General features: G+C 47.5%; 8 protein-coding genes across 8 annotated transcripts; 4 read left to right on the forward strand and 4 right to left on the reverse strand.

Annotated features, from left to right (window-relative positions):
• Window positions 1-353: 353 nt before the first annotated feature.
• GLAREA_12847 (CHP3) lies at window positions 354-1698 on the forward strand (the record flags this gene model as incomplete). The annotated part of the gene is made up of 5 exons (XM_008084610.1): window positions 354-524; window positions 590-962; window positions 1015-1132; window positions 1182-1249; window positions 1301-1698. 5 exons carry the CDS (start codon window positions 354-356, stop codon window positions 1696-1698), a joined length of 1128 nt encoding a protein of 375 aa, XP_008082801.1.
• Window positions 1699-2795: 1097 nt separating this feature from the next.
• On the forward strand, window positions 2796-3992 carry GLAREA_12848 (Cytochrome P450; the record flags this gene model as incomplete). Its single annotated transcript, XM_008084611.1, has 1 exon — window positions 2796-3992. The coding sequence occupies one exon, from the start codon at window positions 2796-2798 to the stop codon at window positions 3990-3992; it is 1197 nt and encodes a 398-aa protein (XP_008082802.1).
• A 431-nt stretch (window positions 3993-4423) lies between these two features.
• On the forward strand, window positions 4424-6298 carry GLAREA_12849 (uncharacterized protein; the record flags this gene model as incomplete). Its single annotated transcript, XM_008084612.1, has 2 exons — window positions 4424-4625; window positions 4680-6298. The coding sequence occupies 2 exons, from the start codon at window positions 4424-4426 to the stop codon at window positions 6296-6298; spliced, it is 1821 nt and encodes a 606-aa protein (XP_008082803.1).
• A 370-nt stretch (window positions 6299-6668) lies between these two features.
• Window positions 6669-9841, reverse strand: GLAREA_12850 ((Trans)glycosidase; the record flags this gene model as incomplete). Its single annotated transcript, XM_008084613.1, has 9 exons — window positions 6669-6905; window positions 7026-7600; window positions 7729-7856; window positions 7908-8447; window positions 8494-8955; window positions 9003-9175; window positions 9226-9250; window positions 9320-9453; window positions 9503-9841. The coding sequence occupies 9 exons, from the start codon at window positions 9839-9841 to the stop codon at window positions 6669-6671; spliced, it is 2613 nt and encodes an 870-aa protein (XP_008082804.1).
• A 1302-nt stretch (window positions 9842-11143) lies between these two features.
• GLAREA_12851 (FMN-linked oxidoreductase) lies at window positions 11144-12542 on the reverse strand (the record flags this gene model as incomplete). The annotated part of the gene is made up of 3 exons (XM_008084614.1): window positions 11144-11433; window positions 11513-12321; window positions 12376-12542. The coding sequence occupies 3 exons, from the start codon at window positions 12540-12542 to the stop codon at window positions 11144-11146; spliced, it is 1266 nt and encodes a 421-aa protein (XP_008082805.1).
• Window positions 12543-13285: 743 nt separating this feature from the next.
• On the reverse strand, window positions 13286-15523 carry GLAREA_12852 (uncharacterized protein; the record flags this gene model as incomplete). The annotated part of the gene is made up of 1 exon (XM_008084615.1): window positions 13286-15523. The coding sequence occupies one exon, from the start codon at window positions 15521-15523 to the stop codon at window positions 13286-13288; it is 2238 nt and encodes a 745-aa protein (XP_008082806.1).
• A 1037-nt stretch (window positions 15524-16560) lies between these two features.
• On the reverse strand, window positions 16561-16971 carry GLAREA_12853 (uncharacterized protein; the record flags this gene model as incomplete). Its single annotated transcript, XM_008084616.1, has 1 exon — window positions 16561-16971. The coding sequence occupies one exon, from the start codon at window positions 16969-16971 to the stop codon at window positions 16561-16563; it is 411 nt and encodes a 136-aa protein (XP_008082807.1).
• Window positions 16972-18893: 1922 nt separating this feature from the next.
• GLAREA_12854 (cel1 protein precursor) lies at window positions 18894-19711 on the forward strand (the record flags this gene model as incomplete). Its single annotated transcript, XM_008084617.1, has 3 exons — window positions 18894-18997; window positions 19047-19324; window positions 19377-19711. 3 exons carry the CDS (start codon window positions 18894-18896, stop codon window positions 19709-19711), a joined length of 717 nt encoding a protein of 238 aa, XP_008082808.1.
• Between the last annotated feature and the right edge of the window lie 656 nt (window positions 19712-20367).

A 20367-nucleotide genomic window follows, 5' to 3' on the forward strand; every position in this document is an offset into this window, starting at 1 on the left:
TCTTTGACATGTCTGAATTGGGAGTCTGTGTGTAACAGTTGGGAGGAAATGAGAGTGGCCAGGGACACTGACCAGGTCGGGGGGAGTAGAACGCCATCAATACCCCAGCCCTTTGTGGTGAATTGTTGCGCTCTCTGGATTCATAAAGCCAGCCCTGTCTGATCTTGACCAGATGGCTTTGACACAGGTGCAGCGTTTGATGTCAAGCCTCCCGGTGTCAAACCTTCAACCTCTTAACAGGAGCGTATTCCTGTTATGATCGAGCAACAATTATCAGACCAAACGCTTAAAGTCGACTGCACGGGATTTGCAACTCCATCTTCGGCGGCTCGACTTGAAGTTTTATCGACAACATGACCGTAATCAATGGCATAGATTTGACTGAGGATAGGAGAGACTTGCTGCTGATATCGACCTGGCTATGGACTGCAATAGCTGCAGTTTTTGTTGCCGGACGGTACTATTGTCGGATAAAGCTGATGAGGGCTGTATGGTGGGACGACTGGATGATTCTTGTCTCTGTAGTAAGTTTAAACCAGCCAGGCAATTGATTTAACGGTCGAGGTCAGATTCTGATAGATAGCTTCAGTGCTGCTCAGTAGCCGTCAGTGTTATTTGGACCATGTACGCCAACGCAGGTGGCTGTCGACATCAACAGTCACTCACCAAGCCAGAACAAGTTATAGTTTTTCGGCTGAACTTCCTCTCTCATCCATGGTGCATTATTGGTCTCTTGACTGGGAAGCTTTCCGTAGCTTTCCTGATCTTGAGATTCCAATCACCTACAAGATGGCGTACCCGCCTCATCATCGGGCTTTGTGCACCTCTAGTCTTGATGGTTATGGTAAATGTGACGGTCATATTCACCCAGTGCCGGCCGGTCCAGTTTCTATGGGATAAGGACAAAGGAGGAAAATGCATCGATCCCATAATCTCCCCTACAATAGGAAAGGTAGTCGGTAGTAAGTTACAAGTACCTGGTTGATTCGAGTCCCATGCTTACCACAGCAATAGGCTATATGGCGTTTCTTGATTTAGCTTTAGCAGCCATTCCAGTACAGATGATTTGGAACTTGCAAATGGTAAAAAGCAAGAAGATTGCAATATGTTGCTTGTTGAGCACGGGCGTGTCGTATGTGTCTCTGCTGAACATTTCGAGTTCTTACTAACCATTTCTTCAGTGCTTTTGGATTCGCTGTTGTAAAAGTTACTTCTCTGGGACATATCGCAAACCGTACAGACCTTACCTGTAATTACCCATAAACTTGTTGAGCCTGCAATTTCTTCTAACACGTTCTAGGGGCTACTGTACTACTGTTTGTGTGGAATGTATACGAAATGAACGTCGTTATTATCGCCGCGTGCATTCCCACACTTGTACCTCTTTTCCACATCATGATAGGGCGGAAGACAAAGTCGGACTTTGCACAAAACCAAAGTGGGGGGAGCGCTGGATACAACGGCTATCATCCAGAATATTCCGTTCGTATGCGTGATCGTATTGAGCGAAACAGTAAATCACAAAGACTTGAGAGCATTAAGAGCATGGATGGCGAGTCAATTCAAGCTTTGGGCCAAAAGACAAAAATAACCGTTGAGCCACCGTCGCCTGTCGTTTCTCCGGTCGATACATGGTATGATGACGATGAGTCGGATAGGAAGATATCTGTTACGAAACAATGGTCGGTTCAGCGTTGATATGATGATTTTAATAAGGATATCGCTGGCGATGATTGTCCTATAATTTCCTGTGTGGAAATCTGTATTGATGTCAGTTAGTTACAAAAGTTTCTGACTATACAAGTGAATGAGATACACAGAGTCCTTGAAATTCTAACAGGATACTATGATCATGTCACTATGATTTTCACTATGTTGATTAATCGGGCAACTTTACCGAATGTACCAAAACTTACCTCATATGTCAGCATCACTTCAGTCATACTTCATTTATGGCACCCAATACTCCAAGTTTCCTTTGCTCAATATCGTATGTCATCACCGGATTATCAAACATCACAATGATATAACATGGCATCCTGTCGTCGGGAGATTTTGCTTGGCTGGAGAAACACAACTCGACCATCTGTAGAATCGAGGTAGCTAGCCAATTGAAGAGATAACTAGAAAGATAAATGAAAGAAATGCTGTCTTATCTCCCACAGGAGTCACAAAGATAAGCTACCTCTGTGAATCCTGAGTAAATTTGTTGATGTGAATCAAGTGACAGCGTCAGTAGAGACTAAGTGGATAAAAGTGAGTAATAAGGGGAGACTGACTTAACTACTTTATCTCAGGACATCTGAAGTATAACGTCGTATCAGCGTCTCTTCGAGGTTATCGCACCGAACTTTGTCGCATTTCGATTTCATTGTCTCCTCTGTTGAGTTCCTCTTTGATAAAAAGCCGATTAACTCGACAGAGATGGCTCTCGTCGCCGCCGCGGTCTTGTTGTGCGTTACCACAAGTTTTATATTAACCATCCGAAAGATTTATGTTCATCTTACCTCACCACTTAGACGTATTCCTGGTCCGTTTTTCGCAAGATATACCAACCTATGGCGTTTCTTTGACCATCTCGAACGACGCTCAGAACTGACACAACAGACACTCCACGAAAAGTATGGATCAGTGGTTCGTCTTGGTCCGGACCTAGTCAGCTTAAGTGACCCAGAATTGATTCGTGTTGTTTACGATGCCAGGGGCAATTTCAAAAAGGGGATTCCAACAACCTTGACCTTTACTTGAAGTTGACAACGCCTTAGTCAAACTTTCACGAAGTCGCTGATACGAAGATGGGCAATCGAACTATATCTGACGTCTTTAGCGCCAGGGACAAAGAAGACCACAGTATGAAAAGAAACATCATCATAAATTTCTATAAGCTGTCGAGCATTCTTCGATCGGAATACTTGGTCGACGAAACCATCAACGCGCTCTGCGAGCAAATTGAACCCCGATTTATTGACGGACCTAATGCAGACAGTGTCTGTGAACTGGACAAATGGCTGTACTTTTACGCTTGGGAAATCGTCGGCCAGTTGAGTTTGAGTAAGCCTATGGGCTTCACCAAGGCGGGTGCTGATCACTCGGGGATGATGGATACCGCAGAGAAGGCCATGGACTACTTTGCAGTTGTCGGACAAATTCCTGCCCTAGACAAAATCTTGGCGAAGAACCCTCTTTTTTCAGTTGGTCCACCAAGCTGGGAAGCTGCCACTAGATTCTGCTTTCAACACACAATGGCAAGACAACAAGATGTTGACCAGAAGTCTTCTGAGAAGAGGGATATGCTCGACAACTTTCTGGAATTGAAGAAAACTGTAGGTCTCGACGATTATGGTGTTGTTGGATCTCTCATGGTAAATATCGTTGCTGGAGCTGATACTGTTGGTATCTTGTCGCGCGCAATAGTGTATCATGTTCTGAAGAACGCCAATATCCTCGCCAAACTTCGAGATGAGCTTGACAACGCTAACCTTCAAACACCAATATCATTCGCAACTGCCACCAAGCTCCCATATCTTGAAGCCATCATTCTAGAGTCCTGTCGTATGCATCCGGGCGTTACATTGCTGCTTGAACGTGTCGTGCCTGAGCCTGGTTTACAGCTTCCAAATGGTACATTTCTCCCCCCCGGAACCAAAGTCGGCATGAACGCATGGGTTGTCCACCAGAATAAAGCCGTATTTGGACAAGATGCTGCTTCCTTCGGACCAGAGAGATGGCTTCAGCAAGATTGGGAGAATGATCAGGAATTCGCCGGTCGCTTAGCTAACATGAAGAGGAGTGACTTGACATTTGGTGCAGGAAAACGTTCATGTCTCGGGAAAGATGTGGCGATGTTGGAGACGTACAAGCTGATTACGACATTGTTCTTGAAATACGATATATATCTGGTCGATCCACACAAGGAGTGGGAGATTCAGAACTCGTGGTTTATTAGGCAATCGGGTATAGATGTTAGGTTTCGCCGTCGTATTCCATCGTAACTGTAAAAGAATATTCTAAATTATAGTATGGATCACCTGTATGCGCAGAGAAAAATCGCTGAGTTTTGCGTTGTTTAGTTGTCCTGAATGGGACTCAGTTTGCTCTAGTCGTTCCGTCATATACAGGATTGTGATATTTTCTCTCCGTTTGAAGTCAAGAAGCCTGCACTTACTATATCTTGAACTCTGTTTCATTTGAAGTGCTATGGAAGCAGTTCCACAAGATTATATAACGATCGAGCATTAACGGTATTTTGAGATTATGAAGTTTCGAAATGAAAAGTTGTGATGTCTGTCGCGCAGCACGAAATATCGACATCATTGCATCACGTGACTCTTATCGACCCCCGCGCTAAGATACGAGAAAAAATTCCTAACCTCAAGTCCCAAAACTTGTGATAACTGTGGCGCAACCAAGCAATATCACAACAATGGCAAAAAAACGCAAGGCCTCATCGCGGGCGAAGGGAGAAGACAGTGTCTCAGGGTTTGAAGAAAGAGGTGGAAAGCATCGTGCGATTACCACATATGAGGATGTGGCAGATTCTGAGGATGAGTTTCATATCAATCGGGACAAGGTGATGTTGGATGATGGACCTGATGCGAAGAGAAGGAGGAAGTACGCGGAAGAAGGTCAGATTTATCCAACAGAAATGAGGTTGGTATTGTATTGACACCCAATTACAGATGCAGAACTCCAACCTTCAGACGATGAAATCCTGGGCTATTCAAGCGCATCCTCCGAGGACGAAGAACCAAGAGCCACAAAAGGCAAATCTTCCAAAAATACTGCCGATTCGGACGATGAGGCCTCCGATGAGGAAGAAGAGGAGGAGGAAGGCTGGGGCACATCTCGAAAAGACTACTACAATGCCGATGAAATCCAAACCGAAGCCGATGCTTTAGAGGAAGAAGCAGAAGCAAAACGGATCCAGCAGAAAAGACTTCAGAAAATGACGGAAGCAGATTTTGGGTTTGACGAGAATGACTGGGTCGACTCTACCAAGACTGGAGAGAACGATGACGGAGATGTGGTGACGGAGGTATTGAAAGATATAGAAATCACAGACGACATGGGAAGCGATGAACGATTACGAATCCTCCGAATGCGATATCCAGAATTCGAATTCCTCGCAGACGAATTCCTCACTCTACAACCACTACTGCTCTCCCTACAAAAAGAATCCGAGGAAGAAAACGCACCACTGGGCGTCACATCCCCAACGCTTATCAAATTCAGAGCATTATCAGCATACATAGCTTCACTAACAATGTACTTCGCCCTCCTCTCCTCCACGACCGGGAAACCCATGGACGCAGCTGAACTTCGCGATCACCCAGTCATGGAAAGTCTTCTCCAATGCAGAACCCTCTGGGCGCGCGTAAAAGCATTAAAAGCCCTCCCAACACCCACAGCAACAGAATCAGACTCCGACTCTTCCCCCGAAGAACTCACCACCACCACCGCCATCCAAGCATCACCCTCCCCCCCTACCTCCACCTCCAAACCCACAAAATCCAAATCCAAATCCACACCCCTTCCCCTCGACGACCTCTCCGCACTCCTCCCCTCAAAACGCCCCTCCAACCCCAAACCCAAATCAAAACCCACCACATACGACTCCTCATCCGACTTCGGCGAAGAAACCCACCTAACCGCCTCCGCCGCAGCAACGAAATTCGCAAAACGCAAGACCCTAAAATTCTACACCTCGCAAATAACCCAGAAAACCAGCAAACGGCTCGGCGCCGGCATGGCGGCGGGCGGCGACGAAGATCTACCGTATAGGGAACGGTTCCGGGATAGACAGACGCGGTTAAACGCCGAGGCGGCGAAGAGGGGGGAAGTGTTGAGTGCGAGTGGGCGGGGGAAGGGCGCTGGTGTGGAACTGGGCGGTGATGATGAAGAAGGGGACGGAGGGGAGAGGGAGGAAGGTGAAGATGACGAGTATTACAATCTCATCACCTCCAACCGCCGCTCAAAGAACGACGCAAAAGCATCCGCGCTCGCCACCACAGCGGCAGCAGCCTCCGCCGCAGCACTCGACCGCGTAGCCAACGCTTCGGATCTGAACCCCGATGAGAAGAGAGCGATCGGGTATACGATCGAGAAGAACAAGGGGCTGGCGCCGAAACGGAAGAAGGAGGTGCGGAATCCGCGTGTGAAGAAGCGGATGAAGTATGAGGAGAAGAAGAAGAAGTTGGGGAGCGTGCGGCAGGTGTATAAGGGTGGTGAGGAGCGGGGCGGGTATGGGGGTGAGAAGACGGGTATTAAGAGTGGGTTGGTTAAGAGTATTAAACTTTAGAGCGATGAGTGTAGGCAGTTGTGAATGTAGGACATTTGAATTTGTCATTTCTACCATCTCTCATTTTCTCATTCTCCATCTTTTGATATTTTTTGAGCCAGTGTTTAGCAATCCTCTGGTTTGTCGTTCATCATTACTCATCTTTACCGGACTTTCCATCAATCAAATTTTCAACCCATCAACCCGAAACTTTACACGAAACCCATCAAGTACAACTCCCCCACGCTTTTTGACACCCATTACTCACAGCACAATAGTCATCCGTCTTCCCGCACCACCCGTACGAACTACAACACTGATGACATCAAATTAGCAAAGCTTCAATGTATGGGCGAGAGCTGCATTCGTGGATCAAATTCTCTCTCGACTATCAAGATAGAAGCTTTGAGGGAACTAGACGAGGAAGGGTACTCACATCACCATAGACACTTCCTTTACAAGTCACTTTCTCCCCACAGCTTCCATCTACACTAATCTTGACCTCCGGAGTTGGAGCTGGCGGCGGGACTGCAATAGCTGCTGTGGAACAGGTTCCAAATGCAGACTGACAGTTGGCAGAATCGCAGTAATCACCAGAAGCTCCACAATAATTGTTTTTCGAACAGCACTACAAGTATATCAAGTCAGCATGAGATTCTCTCAAACGCTCTACGGATGAGAGCTTTGTCTAACGCCCAATCTCTCTTCTGACACCAAAAATAAAGCTCCAAAGGGCGGGGTAACCTACATTACCAAATACGGAACCCACACAAGTCACCCCATTACCACAAGATCCGTCAATACTGATTGTTAATGGTGGAGGTTGAACACCACAGCCACCAAAAGCAGTTTGGCAGCCGTTTTCCATCGCGCAATAATCTGACGAAGAGCCGCAATAATTATTTTTAGAGCAGCAATTCCCGAAAACCGAGTTTGAACAAGTTACATCATTGCCACATGAACCGTCGATACTGGTCTTCAGCGGGGCTGGAGGTAGTGGAGCAGGAATGTGCGGCGAGACTACCCCGTTACAAGATCCAAAGGCAACTTGACAACCAGAGGTCGTTGAACAATAATCGTCGGTTGACCCGCAGTATCCGTGAGATGAACAACAATTTCCGAACGGGGAGTTCTGACATGTGGTATCCCTTCCACATGATCCGTCCACGCTCACTCTGGTGGCACTGGGTAGAGGAGTACTGGTTGAACTAGGAATCGGTACAAGTGGCACATTATCCCCACATAGCCCAAAGTTCGTTTGGCATCCACCTGAAATAGAGCAGTATGCTGATGTTGATCCACAAAAGCCATGAGATGAACAGCCTAGAATAAGTTAGCAGAGACATTCTCCTTGTGTGTTCCAGAGCGGAAAGGCGATTTCTGAGAAAAGACTCTCTCATGACCACGATTGATAGGAGCTCAGAAGGAAGAACAACAGAGAGGGTACATACACTGGCCGAAGCTTGTCCCGAGACATGACAGCTGCCCACCACAAGACCCATCAACAGATGCGGTCACTGGCAGATTTGGATTGAACGGAAGAGCGGGAGGGGCCGCTGGCGCTGAAGCTGGCCCAGGACTAAAATACCTGTTGGTAAGTAATCCTTCAAATAGATCAGATACTACTAACTTTCCATTCCCAGCAATAAAATCCATGCTCCATGCTACTGTACCTCCAAGGCAGTGTTCGTTTGCCCAGATCTCCTTCATTGCCATGGTTTCCGCATCATCATATGCTATCCATTGGTTACCGTCGAATGTCACTTCTTTCTGCATTTGATCGGGAATCAGTATTGGGACCAGATTCTTCTGTTTGATGAGATCTTGAATCTCTTTGAGCGAGAGAATACCGGGCGAGTTTGTGCAAGCTCCAGCATTGGTGGGCCCTGAATAAGGACATCCAGGATCCGTACAGGAGGTATCCGAAAGCGCATATCCCCTACCATAATATGGAAGACCTAAATTTACTTTACTAGGATCTATACCATCAAACCATAAAGGAACTATCCTATCTTGGATGTCCAAGATTGAAGCCTGGGGCAGAGCCTTTGAACCGAGACTTGTAGCCTCCCAGGGACCATGAATATCATAGGCCATAAAATTGAAAAATTCGAGATATGGTTGCATTGCGATTAAGTCGAAAGTAGAAAGACCATAAAAATCAGTGGGACTAAGTGTGTCAGCTGATGTCACAGTACCCTCTTCCCAGAACTTACACTGCAATGCTAATACCATATTTTGTTCCGAAAGCAGCCCTCATCTCCTTGGTGAGTTGTACGATATTTACGAAATCAACCGGTCTGCCACCTCGATATGCCAACGTTGGCGTCTCCCAGTCAAGATCTACTCCTTGAAATCCATACTGCTCCATAAAAGCGATGATTGAGGTAATAAAAGCAGCTCTATTTTCCGGAGTCGAAGCCATGTCCGAAAATGTGGTATATGTTGGAGTATTTGGGTCATTCAGACCAGAACCGCCCACTGCGATCCATGTTTGCAATTTGTGGTTTTTGAGTCCTGTGAACTCGCGATATAACGGGATATCGACTCTTGAATCCACAGGCGTGACCTGGAACGTTTTCGGATCGATGAAAAGAAATGCAAATATCAAATGAGTCAGGGCCGTAGTATCAATTTGACAAGGCCACACTTTGTCACATCCTCTCCGCTGTACATTACTATCACGGGTCAGAAGACGACAGATAAGTAGGGTAATATCACGCACCCAGATTGCCAGTATGCTACTTTCCTCCCCTTGGAAGCTGTGTGTTTTCTTCTGTCGCATGTCGGTTGCGCCGGAACTTGACAACTTCCAAAGCCAGGCTGGCACGGTAGGCTTACTGATGGCTTGGCTGCAGAAGGAGGAGACGGAACACCAGTACAGAAGAGATCAGTTGTCTAGAGAAATGTAAGTTGTGCCACAATTGATTCCTTTGCACCAGACTTACACCGCAATAGCCAAAGTACGAGCAGCTTTATTCCCCCGTTAGCAAAATCCAGAATTGCAGACACCATCGGCAACACCACCAGCAGGTCTCTCACCAAATATTCAACGGACACTTCTGAGCTCCATCCAAAGAATCAACTCCACACTGAGCATGCGCATCACAATTCGAAATACAAGTCGTCGACGCAGTATTATTGCAATTATAGGGCGTAAACCCGCATTTTCCTTCCTGAACCTCTTAGCCGCTTCCTTGTCCACGTCTCTCTCATCAAACTTACAGAATTACAACAACTCCCATCCACACAAGCCTTTTGCGGTCCACATTCCGCCGGCGTAACCTTCTCTCTCAACGAGGTAAATCTTGAGATTCCAGGATGTTGCTGGTCGTTACTGAAAGATCTGTTTCCGGCAATGGTCATGTTCTCCCCGATCTGCCCGATGATATGTTGGTATCCGATCTCGAGAATGGGGATGGGTGGTGCGAGAGCGAGGTTTTGTTGGACTATGATGGAGCTGGCGGAGTCGTTGAACTGGGATGAGGGGGAGGGGATGGAGAATGCATGGCTAGGGAGAGTGATGAGGGTGGTGAGGAAAAGAATGGATGATGTGGGATACATCTTAGGGAGGTTCTAGGTACAAAGGGATTGTAGGGGAAAGAGGAGGAGATGAGGTGGATGAGAAAGGAGAGAGAGAGAGGAGAAGAGAGGAAAGGAAAGGTAATGGACATGAAGAGAAATCGTTGACCCGCAGACATCCACCGGTCAAAATGGCAATCCTCACAAAAAAGGCAAGAGCGACGCGACGCGACGCGACTCCATCGAAAGTGAAGGCCCGCGACATGAGGAAATCTGCATATCACCCAACAAATGAGCATTCTTTCTTGAAATCATTTGACCTGCATTACTCCTATATAATTGAAACCAGGTTATTCTCGATGCTTCTAGTCGTTCGAGAGTGAGTATGTACGAGGGGAGGTGACAGGTAGGACACTCGTATATACTTCCGAGACAGATCGAACGGCTGTCACGTTGTGACGTGCAACAAATGCCCGAATGTCGGCACTCGTAGACGTCAGGATATTTGCATGATGGAGAATCGTGTTGTACATTGGCTGACCGAGTGGTAGTCGAGGTGTTTGCTTGATTTGGATGTTGCAACTCACGGGAGACCCCTCCTTTTCTGCTACACCAAGACACGAAGACTTAGATGTATGATGAAATGACTGACATTCCTCAATAGAATTGCCCTCTTATCAAGCCATCCAGAAATCTGGACAGTAAAGATTTATGTCCTGATGTTTCAAGCGCAGCCTCGAAAGAGCATGGTGTCTGACAACAGGACCTAGGATATCCGGCAATGATAGCTCTGACCGCAGTTACCTCGACCTTGTTACCACAGTACCAAAGGGTGGGGAAGTGGTTGAATGAACTATACAGATGTTACTCTTTTTTGTCCGAGATAATACGGTGATTCTTCCAAGACAACACCCAAATTCCTTCATCCTACCAAAGGTAATGCCATGAACATCTCAGCGGAGATACCACTTGAACCTAAGTAGATGTTTGTATTTTATACTAGTTATGAAATTGTTAAAGTTAGCTCTTATATGGGAAGCTTCTGATAGGTGAGTCTTTCGTCTTAAAATATCCAGCTTCTTCTAAGAGGTACGCCATGGATTGCCATCTGGATATTGAACAAGCCGATTTCCGTTCTGAGCGAAGATCTATCTCAAATCCAGTTAATTCGGTTAGCAACGTCAGTTGAACAAGAACATTGGAACATAAAGTGGTTATTCACTGTCCAAGTACTTTGGGTGATGTGCTTACTTGACGATTGCCAAGCATAATCAATTCAGCTCCAGACCTTGATATTCTCATTCCAATCACCCCATTATTTGATTGATCCTACATCTCGAATATCTACAACTTACTCTTCTCCGCAATCAAACCCGCCGAACTCGGCAAACTCTCCACGCTATCTCTCTCAATCTGCTCCACATTCTGATACCCGGCAACATTCATCAAGATATCGAAATCCGCCAACAACGCCTTCATAACATGTCTGACGCCCAGCTCCCCCTTGATACTAAGACCCCACACCCACAAGCGGCCTACAAAGACGAATTTCGCGCCTAGGGCGAGCGCTTTGAAGACGTCGGCGGCGCCGCGGACGCCGGAGTCGAACATGATGTATGTTTTATCGCCGACGGCTGGGTTGCGTTAGTATGTAAAATGGGAAAATAAAGGGAGGAGGGAATAAAGGAGGAGGGGGGGGGGGAGGGAACAAACCATCCACGATCTTCTCCAACGCATCCAAACTAGCAACCGCCCCATCAACCTGCCTCCCGGCATGATTACTAACCACAATCCCATGGACCCCGAGTTCCACACACTTCTTCGCATCCCTCACACTCTGAATCCCCTTAATACAAAACGGCTTGCCCCCACTAATCCTGTCCCACTGCTGCATCAACCACGGCATCTTCTCCCAGCTCCACGCGCGGCCATGCCACACATTATCGATCCACGCGGCGCCCGCCTCGTTGGGCTGCGTCTTCGGATCAATCCCCATTTCCTTTAGTCTTTTTTGGAAGACCGGGTCGGAGAGCCCGAGGTCGGCGCCGATGCCGTGGTAGAATGCGTAGTTCGAGCCGGACTCGTCGTGGTGGCGCCATGCGAGCTGCCATGTATCGACCGTCAAAATACAGGCCGAAAAGCCCGAATCATGCGCGCGTTGCAGCAATGAAATTGTAAGTTCATCGTCATGCGGCATATACAGCTGAAAGAACCTCGGGCCCTCGCCGTTCGCTTTGCCTACATCTTCAATGGGCGTGGAGCCGGCGGTCGACAGACAATACGGTAAGTTCAGCTCTTTAGCGACTTTAGCGACAGGGAGTTCGCCCAGGGGGTTGTAGATTTTGTTGATGCCGATGGGGGCGAAGCCGATGGGGGCGCTGACTTTGTGGCCGAAGATGGTGGTTTTGGTGTCGCGGATGTTGGTGTCGACGAGCATGCGTGGGATGATGCGGTGGCGGTAGAAGGATTGGCGGTTTGCGAGGTGGGTGTGGGATTGGCCTGCGTTGGAGGAGGCGTAGTACCTGGATATGATTCAGTTGACATGTTGGAGTTGGAAAGGGGGAGGGGGATGGTACCATCCACCGCTTGAGAGAGCGTTTTTGGCGAGGTCTTCGAGATCAGATGGGTCGGTGCTGAAGGGTGGGACTTCGCCTGTGTTGTCTTTCCAGAATAATTCGCGTTGGTATAATGCCCATTGTGGTGTATTTCTGTTATTGATATTTGGGTTCTTTGGATCTGACATGGTGACTTGATAATAACAATAAACAACACCAACACAAATTGTACTGATAAAAGAAAGGACCTACAAAATCAACCAAACCTACCAGATGCTCAACTTATATTCAGCCCTAACACAATTGTTGACATTGACAATTCCAATTGCCGGTCTTTCCTGTCATGATCTCATGTCGATCTTCGGAGTTAAAGGCAAGTGACGTTGTGATAAACTACGAAGCTTGACGGGTGAGCTAAAACGACCCCAGATTTCTCCACATCAGGATTGTGCTTGGCAATCGGTTTCATTAAATCGGAGAAAACATTTTCGGGACGGGACGAAAGAAGCTTTTTAAGGTGGTCTGGACTGGGCTTTTTAGAGTTTTACGAATGTGCTTCGACATGAGCGTTGCTGGAACAATGATTGTCTATAAATTGGTAAGCTTGCATGATTCTTAATAGGTAGTTTTAGTCGTAATTGACGGCATCAGGACGGTTGGGTCCACGGAAATACTGTTATAGAGAGACAATGACTGGCTAACGGGTATTAACTATCTCACGTCAATAAAAGCATAGTTGGGTACCGCAGTCCTGTCAATTTTGAATGAGTCCACAACTCTTGAGTCGATCAAAACATACCTACGCCCCATCATTCAACTCATCGGCATTAGCCGACCTCTCCAATACATTTGAACCTCCCGTACAGATTTCCATCCAACTACCACTGTCACCCTCCCTTCCCACCTCTCCTCCCAGCCCATACCATCCCACCTATCTAATATTAACCCAATTCTGCCCCTTCTTATTGTCAATAAACTCATCAATACAAACCCCAATAATCTTATACTGACCCACCGGATTATTCCTACACACCAAGAGATTCCCCGACCCCCCCGTTTGCACATACCCATAATCCCTCAACGAATCCGTCATACCATGCGTAAACTCATCCCTGACCAACGCTCTCCCCCTTGGCCAAGGCATCTTCGGCTCCACAATACGATCCTGTTTCGTGCCGCGACAGGCGCTCGCGTAGGAAGTGTGGGAGTAAGGGTCACCGCCAAACGCCACGAGACTGAACGAGCGACCGATATCACCGACTTGAACCAGCCCGAGGCCATCTTTAGAGATGATGCGACCCTCAATGATTTCAGCAGACGAGCCGCCGAGTGAGCTGCCATGGACGGAGGTGATAGCCTCGAAGATGAGGGAGAAAGGTGCGACGATGGTGCAGCCGCAGGCGACGCGGACTTCGCAGGACATGTTCTCGGTGCTCTCGTTATGCAAACGTGATCCGCAGTCGTAGATGGATGCGAAGCGGTAGTTCATCGACCAGTTGTGGACACGGAGGGCCCAGGGATGGGGATTCTCCCAAGAGGTGCCGCTTACGCAGCGGTCTTTCCAGCCGGAGGGTTTGGCGTTGGGGTCGGTGACACGCCAGTGGGGTTGGAGGTTTGAGAGAAATCGGCGTCGGTAGTCGATTATGTTGTTGTGAGGGTCCATTATACTGCCTAGGATGGTTGCGCATTGTACTAGGATTCTTCCTGTCTCATCGCCCGCTACATTTATTGGATGGTCCTGGGTAGGTATCGCTTCGCTTTTGAAAAGACCTGTTTTCATCTTCTTTCCTGCGTTGCATCCTCGATAGGTAAAATAGAATCCTGGCCCCCCCTGGTTGATAGATATCCTCATATACTTTTGCGGATTCCCAAGAATGCCAGTGCATGCCAATGACTTTGCAATTCCCTTTGGCTTGAGGCGTCCCAGATTGACCACCCCCGCAAAACAGTCGGTAGTCATGGTTTGACTGGAATTCGAAACAGAGGGTATCCAGTCACACTCCCCTCGCTCCTTGCTACTGATTGCAAGTGTGGTCCACGCATGGCCCGTTTTGGTGGAAAGTTGCTTGAAAAAGGCAAAAGAGCTTTTCTCAATGTTATCACTATTCATCTCTGAATCTATCTCTGCTTGGGTGAATAAACCGTTGAAGATGCCTAGAAGTCCAATAAATAGGTCTTTCCTTTCCTTGCACTTTCGCGGTCTCAAGGAAATAGCTGAGAAGATGTTACTTATACCCTTGTGGTTTTCGTACCACCAGTAAGGGCCGCCATTGATGATATCCATCCTCGCGCTGCTGATTCCTGTGACCTGCTTTTGCAATGCGTCGAGAATGATGTAGTCATCCTCAATCTCTCCTAGTACTGCGTTGATTGATGCAGTCCTATGAACTCTGGAAGCAACAATCCACGCTAGTAATTTGACCGCTTTGTCCCTGGCGTCTGTCGCCAAGTCCATCCAGGTACCGAGTTCTCCGATACAAGAAATATTTTTGCCATTTATCCCGTACATCGTGATATTCTTTCCAAGAAGTATTTCTTGAAACGTCCATACTCTAGAAAAATAGTCATTGCTGAATAATGATCTGATTCGATTGATGCAAGTCGAGTAGCAATTTATCACACCCAAGTCGATTGCCGCGGCTCTTACAGTCGAGCTTGACATTCCAAAATTCCAATCAGCTTTTGCCCACATGTCCAAACGTTGTACTAAGCTAGGAGGCAACATAGCTTCCGAGGCAAGTGCTGCTCCACCCATATGAGTCAATACATGGTTGACAAATTGCAAGTTGTCGACGATGGTCTGTGGATCCCAAACTTCGATCATGTCCATCAGAACATAGCACTTGTAAGCGCACTTGTAGTAATCGTACATCTTAGGAAGCTCAATAAGCTTCTCTCGGCTATCAGTCTGGTTGATGCAAACGCAGTCAACCCACAGTAGCTGTATGTTATCCTCGATCATCAGGCGCTTAATATCGTCTAGCTTTTGTGGTGATATTGTTAATTCCCAAGTGACACCGTCTATTTTACAATCGTATGGTGTTGTTGGAGCCCCCCATGTATAGGTGATGATACTGTAATCCACCCCGTAGCCGATGTGGCGCGTATCTTTAACCTCGAAGTGGCCATTGTTGTAGCTGAGAAGCCTTAGAGGGACGACCGAGGCCATGGCCAAGTTTGTACAAAGGGATGGTGCTAGGCGTTGGACGACTGCGCAAACAGATGATGAGCTGGTTTCTCCTCGCTAGATAGGAACAGGTCATGAAGCTGAAATAAAGAAGATAAGTTCAGCCTCATATCTGCTCCATAAAATCGGACCATACTGGGGATGTAATTTTAGGGCGGTACGGCCCAGCCCGAAGTAGCATGTGGCGTTTTGAAACTTTCATGGCGTTCTGGGCCGTGCCATTGGAGCTGAAGTTAATAGGCTTGTCGCTGCTGCATCGTCGAATGAGGAGATGAAGTCGGCTTGGCATCGTCCAGTGACAGCCAGTAAACATTTTCTATTTCGGGGAAGACGAGGCTAGGGCCTGCAGAATAACCGCACCCACGATATCAAAGGTTCGATGAAGCTCTTGGTTCATGGAATACGTTCCACAGCGTGTGTGATTTTTGGTCAGATATATTGGTGGTATCGTCTTATGCGCGGTCAAGAGATAACGTTGCACTTCTCGTTGAACTAATCGCTGGACATACAGAATTGGCTGCTGCTATGATTCCAATGATCCCAGAGTGTGGCTCAATAACACAGTTCTCTGGGGTTTCCAAGCGTGGTTGCCTCTGCTCTCGCAGCCTCGTCTTCGATCCGACGTCTCGGTGAAGGAGACTCCAAGTTGATGGCGTATAGCAGCCTAATTATACAGTCGAGTCATCTATTCCCTAGTATCCGGTACAGCAAGGGTAGGCGGTCGCAAGCAATGATCTCTGGCAGGAAGGTGGTGGAGTTTCTGTTGTTGTGTTTCGTGGAAATCTGCCAAGATCACACATACGTATTTCCACATTCGATGCATGGAGAAGACGTGGGCTATTGCAACGGTAAGTTATGATGCATGTATTATACAGAAGCCGAATCAATTCTGTGACTGACTTACAATGACTTTAATGTATCCACCCTTTGAACGGCTCTGTGCTCTGAACATGCCTCAACATCCGACGCCAAGAATTTTTGACCGACGAGCTGAAGCCGACGTCGGAATATTTCAACATTCAGCTCTTTTCTTCGACACCTTTCATCGCCCAGAGATGTTGACGAAATCTATTAGGATCAGAACACCAACTCGTCTGCGAGGACCGCCGCGCATCGCCGTTGCCCATGAATCCACATCGTCTATTGACCTCCTGTTTGCACACACCATCGACCGAACTCTTGATCAGACAAGACGCGTTGCTCCCGATCAGATCCCGGTCGTCGCGGTCGTTCAAGGCATTTAAATAGAGATCAGCGACACCATGGAGCAAATCTGTACGGGCACTACGATGAGCGCATTCTCTGCGCTGAGCAATTGATATTGTGCGTGGCACGCGTGTGTTTGACATGAATTGAGGAAGACGAGGATGAAAATTGGAATGCTTAGGCCCTAGCTTGACTACGGTTTTCCCAGAACTTGGATCTCCCATCTTGCGACGCACTGCGGGTTCGATAATATTCCGAACGAAGACGTGTCGGTCGTTTGACGATAGAGTTGTTGGAATACAACCGATACGTGATACCTTGGTACATCTCGGTTCGGGTGGGCAATGGTGTGTTCTCGGGCCGATGTCAGAATTCGGAAATATTGGCCCGCAACTCCGCACCGAGCTTGATCAATCTTGGACGGGACGAAAGCTTTCGATAAGAAAAAACAACACGAAATCCACCAACAGATCTACGTAAAACAGCCGCTTTCGAATTCCGCGGCGAATAGCTACCTCATCAAATCAAAAAGCGACTCGACAGTTTGGAATTCGATGCCAGGTTAATCTATACAGACAATATATTCCTCGATCAGTGCTTCCCCGACTTTCGTCAAGCATCACGGCTGAACGATCAATACGCTCTGTTACGGATCAATCCCGAGATTTCATGAGGAGACCAGTATCGAGCACACGGATTAATCCAAGCTGGTTGAGGATCTATAGGTGTATCCTTGAGCCTCAAGTAGGTTGCGACTCCGTTTGAATGCTTCTATCTCCGGGACTACACTCCTTTCTCCAAGGATAACTTTCGACACGAGCCATCAAAACCTCTACGATCGAAATGCTTACCTTAGTGTTATGTTAGTTGAAGCTCTAAATGGGTTTTGCGGCTTCGACTCCCGCTGATACCTGTAGCCATCTGGAGATCGACATTCTCCATTAGTACCGCAGGGTTCACTGGGCAGACACGCATCTATAAATCCATGATTTGATCCAGTAGGTTGCATATCCGAGACGATTTGGGAAACCATCGGTCCTTCTAAGTTATGGAGATACGCAGCTATGCTAAAAGTATCATCTTCTCTCGTTCTATCAAATCCATGTTGAAGTAGAGAATACGGAGTATTCTCAGCACCTTCCCTATTCATTCACTAAGCACTATACAATTCCGCGTACAATTGATTGAAGCGTTGGCACCTAGTTTGGGCACTGTATTGTATTTTGTTCCGTCATTTGTATTCCTTGCCATGTTCATATTGCTTCTTTTATTTTTATGTCAATGTTCTGCTCCCCTGGCCACCATTATTGATTGGCAAGTGCTGACAAGTTACCTGAGTAATGATCACAGAGTTAGATTTACGGCTTTACTTTCCCGACTTGACTGTCAGTATCGCGCGGGGTTGTAATGTGGTAGTCCACAGAGGAAATGTGCATGGTACCATGGATACTCTTCTGCTCAACGTGTAACTGCTACATCCGTCGGATGCAAGTCATCCGTTGCACTGTGTGGTTGTATTATATTCGACTCGTACACGGAATGGATATCTGGAGCAGTCCGAATTTTCAACACGTGCACACAAGCAATTATCCTCTTCTTCCCCAAGCATATCCGGCAAAAAGGCAGAAACATCGCCACACATGTCATTTCAACCTCGAACAAACGTGGTACTGGGTTACAGTAATACTTTGAAAGTGGTCAATCGATATTTCTCGCCCTCGGTGGAGCTCTAATAAATTCACAGGAATCATTATTTCCTATTCAAGCCCGCCGAGGCGTCCAGCCTGCGAACGACTGCCGGGTACCTTGAAATAAGACCGTTATTCATGAACAGTTCCAACGCTTTCATTTTCCCAAAATGTCTATTTCCAGGATTCTCGGCGGTTCTTTGCTGTCATTGGCCGAGCCCGTTTGTTTTGGCAATATACATGGCGGTCCGCTCTCCGGCAAATATATCAAATTAACATATTAACCTTGGCTCTTCGCACATCACGCGGGAACAAAGTAATATCGACGTTGAGGTAGCGCATGATCGCAAAATGTGGGGAAGCCGGGGTAGTAGAATATGGGGTATAAAGGTTGTACAGGAACGTCTTTCGTTACAATTTCTCTTTTTCTTGTCTCATCCGCTTTACACATCTCCACCATGCATCTCACTTCTATCATCTCTGCTACGGCACTTCTTATTGCCCAGGCTTCGGCCCATGGTGCAGTCACCAGCTACGTTATCGATGGAAAGGCATATCCTGGGTAAGTCGCTCTCATACCAAACATCGCACCAAGTCTAACAATTATTCAGATATACTGGTTTCTCACCAGCCTCATCCCCAGACACCATCCAAAGACAATGGCCAGACTACAACCCAACCATGACCGTAACCGACAAGAAAGTCATGTGCAACGGCGGCACCTCCGCCAAACTCACCGCCACCGTAGCAGCCGGTGCAAAGGTGACCGCCAAATGGTCACAATGGACACACGCCCAAGGTCCCGTCATGGTATGGATGTACAAGTGCGCCGGAACAATCGCCGCCTGCGACGGCTCCGGAAAAGGCTGGTTCAAAATCGACCAAATGGGTATGTCCCCCAAATTCTGTCCCCTCACCCCCCTCTAACATCCTTTTCTCAGGCATGACCGCCCCCCCTCTCTCCGGCACAAACTGGGGCACCAACAAAGTCCTCAAAGAGCTGCAATGGACATCCACCATCCCCGCCAAGCTCGCCCCCGGAAACTACCTTATCCGCCACGAGCTCCTCGCCTTGCACCAGGCCAACACCCCACAGTTCTACGCTGAGTGTGCGCAGCTCGCCGTCACCGGCTCAGGCACGTCGAGTCCTTCGGGCGAGTTCCTGGCGACTATTCCGGGATACGCGCCGCAGAGTGATAAAGGGATTACAGTCGATACGTATGCGAATAATGCGCCGACTACTTATAGATGTCCGGGGCCGGAGGTGTGGTCGTAGAGTATCGCATCCTGAGGAACTGGGGAGATTGAGGGGAGGTTGTTATGTGGAAAGTAGGAAGGGGGTGGTGAAGAGAATCTTGTATAGCTTTATTCCTCGATCGAGTTTGAATTTGTAAATTATCTATAGTTCTCAAAACTTTCCTCGAAAATCTTTTACATCTCGATCTTTAATTTTCTCGTGAAAGATCTACAGTCCGCCTACTACATACAGATCACGAGTACTTTGTACCACAGTGCCTGAATTAAGCCTTGGTATCTGGAGTTGAGGCTGAATGTAGGTGCAGATCTCTGAGGTGCTGGTGTGGGGTCTGGGGTGGATAGGGAAGCCAGGGGAGGTTTTGGGGCAATCTGGTGGGATGGGTAAATGGGGGTGTGAGATAAGGTTAAGGTTTGGTATATCTGATACGGTAATCGTGGGGATTAGTGGTGATGACTCGTGTTTATTAATTGGTGTTGTTTGGTGAGGGGGTTGTGGTGGTGAGGTTGAGTGTGAGATGGAATGATTGGTTGGGTTGGTGATTTTGCTTGAGGTTTGGGGGTAGGGTGTTGGGGTACTTTGATTGGAGGTGTGAGATTAATGAAGAACTGCGTTTTGAATTTGATTATAGTGCAAGTGTAGAGGCTGTTTTCGAAGACTTGTTGTTGGTATGAATG

Source organism: Glarea lozoyensis (genome assembly GCF_000409485.1).
Source record: "Glarea lozoyensis ATCC 20868 chromosome Unknown GLAREA21, whole genome shotgun sequence".
NCBI classification, from domain to species: Eukaryota; Fungi; Ascomycota; class Leotiomycetes; order Helotiales; family Helotiaceae; genus Glarea; species Glarea lozoyensis.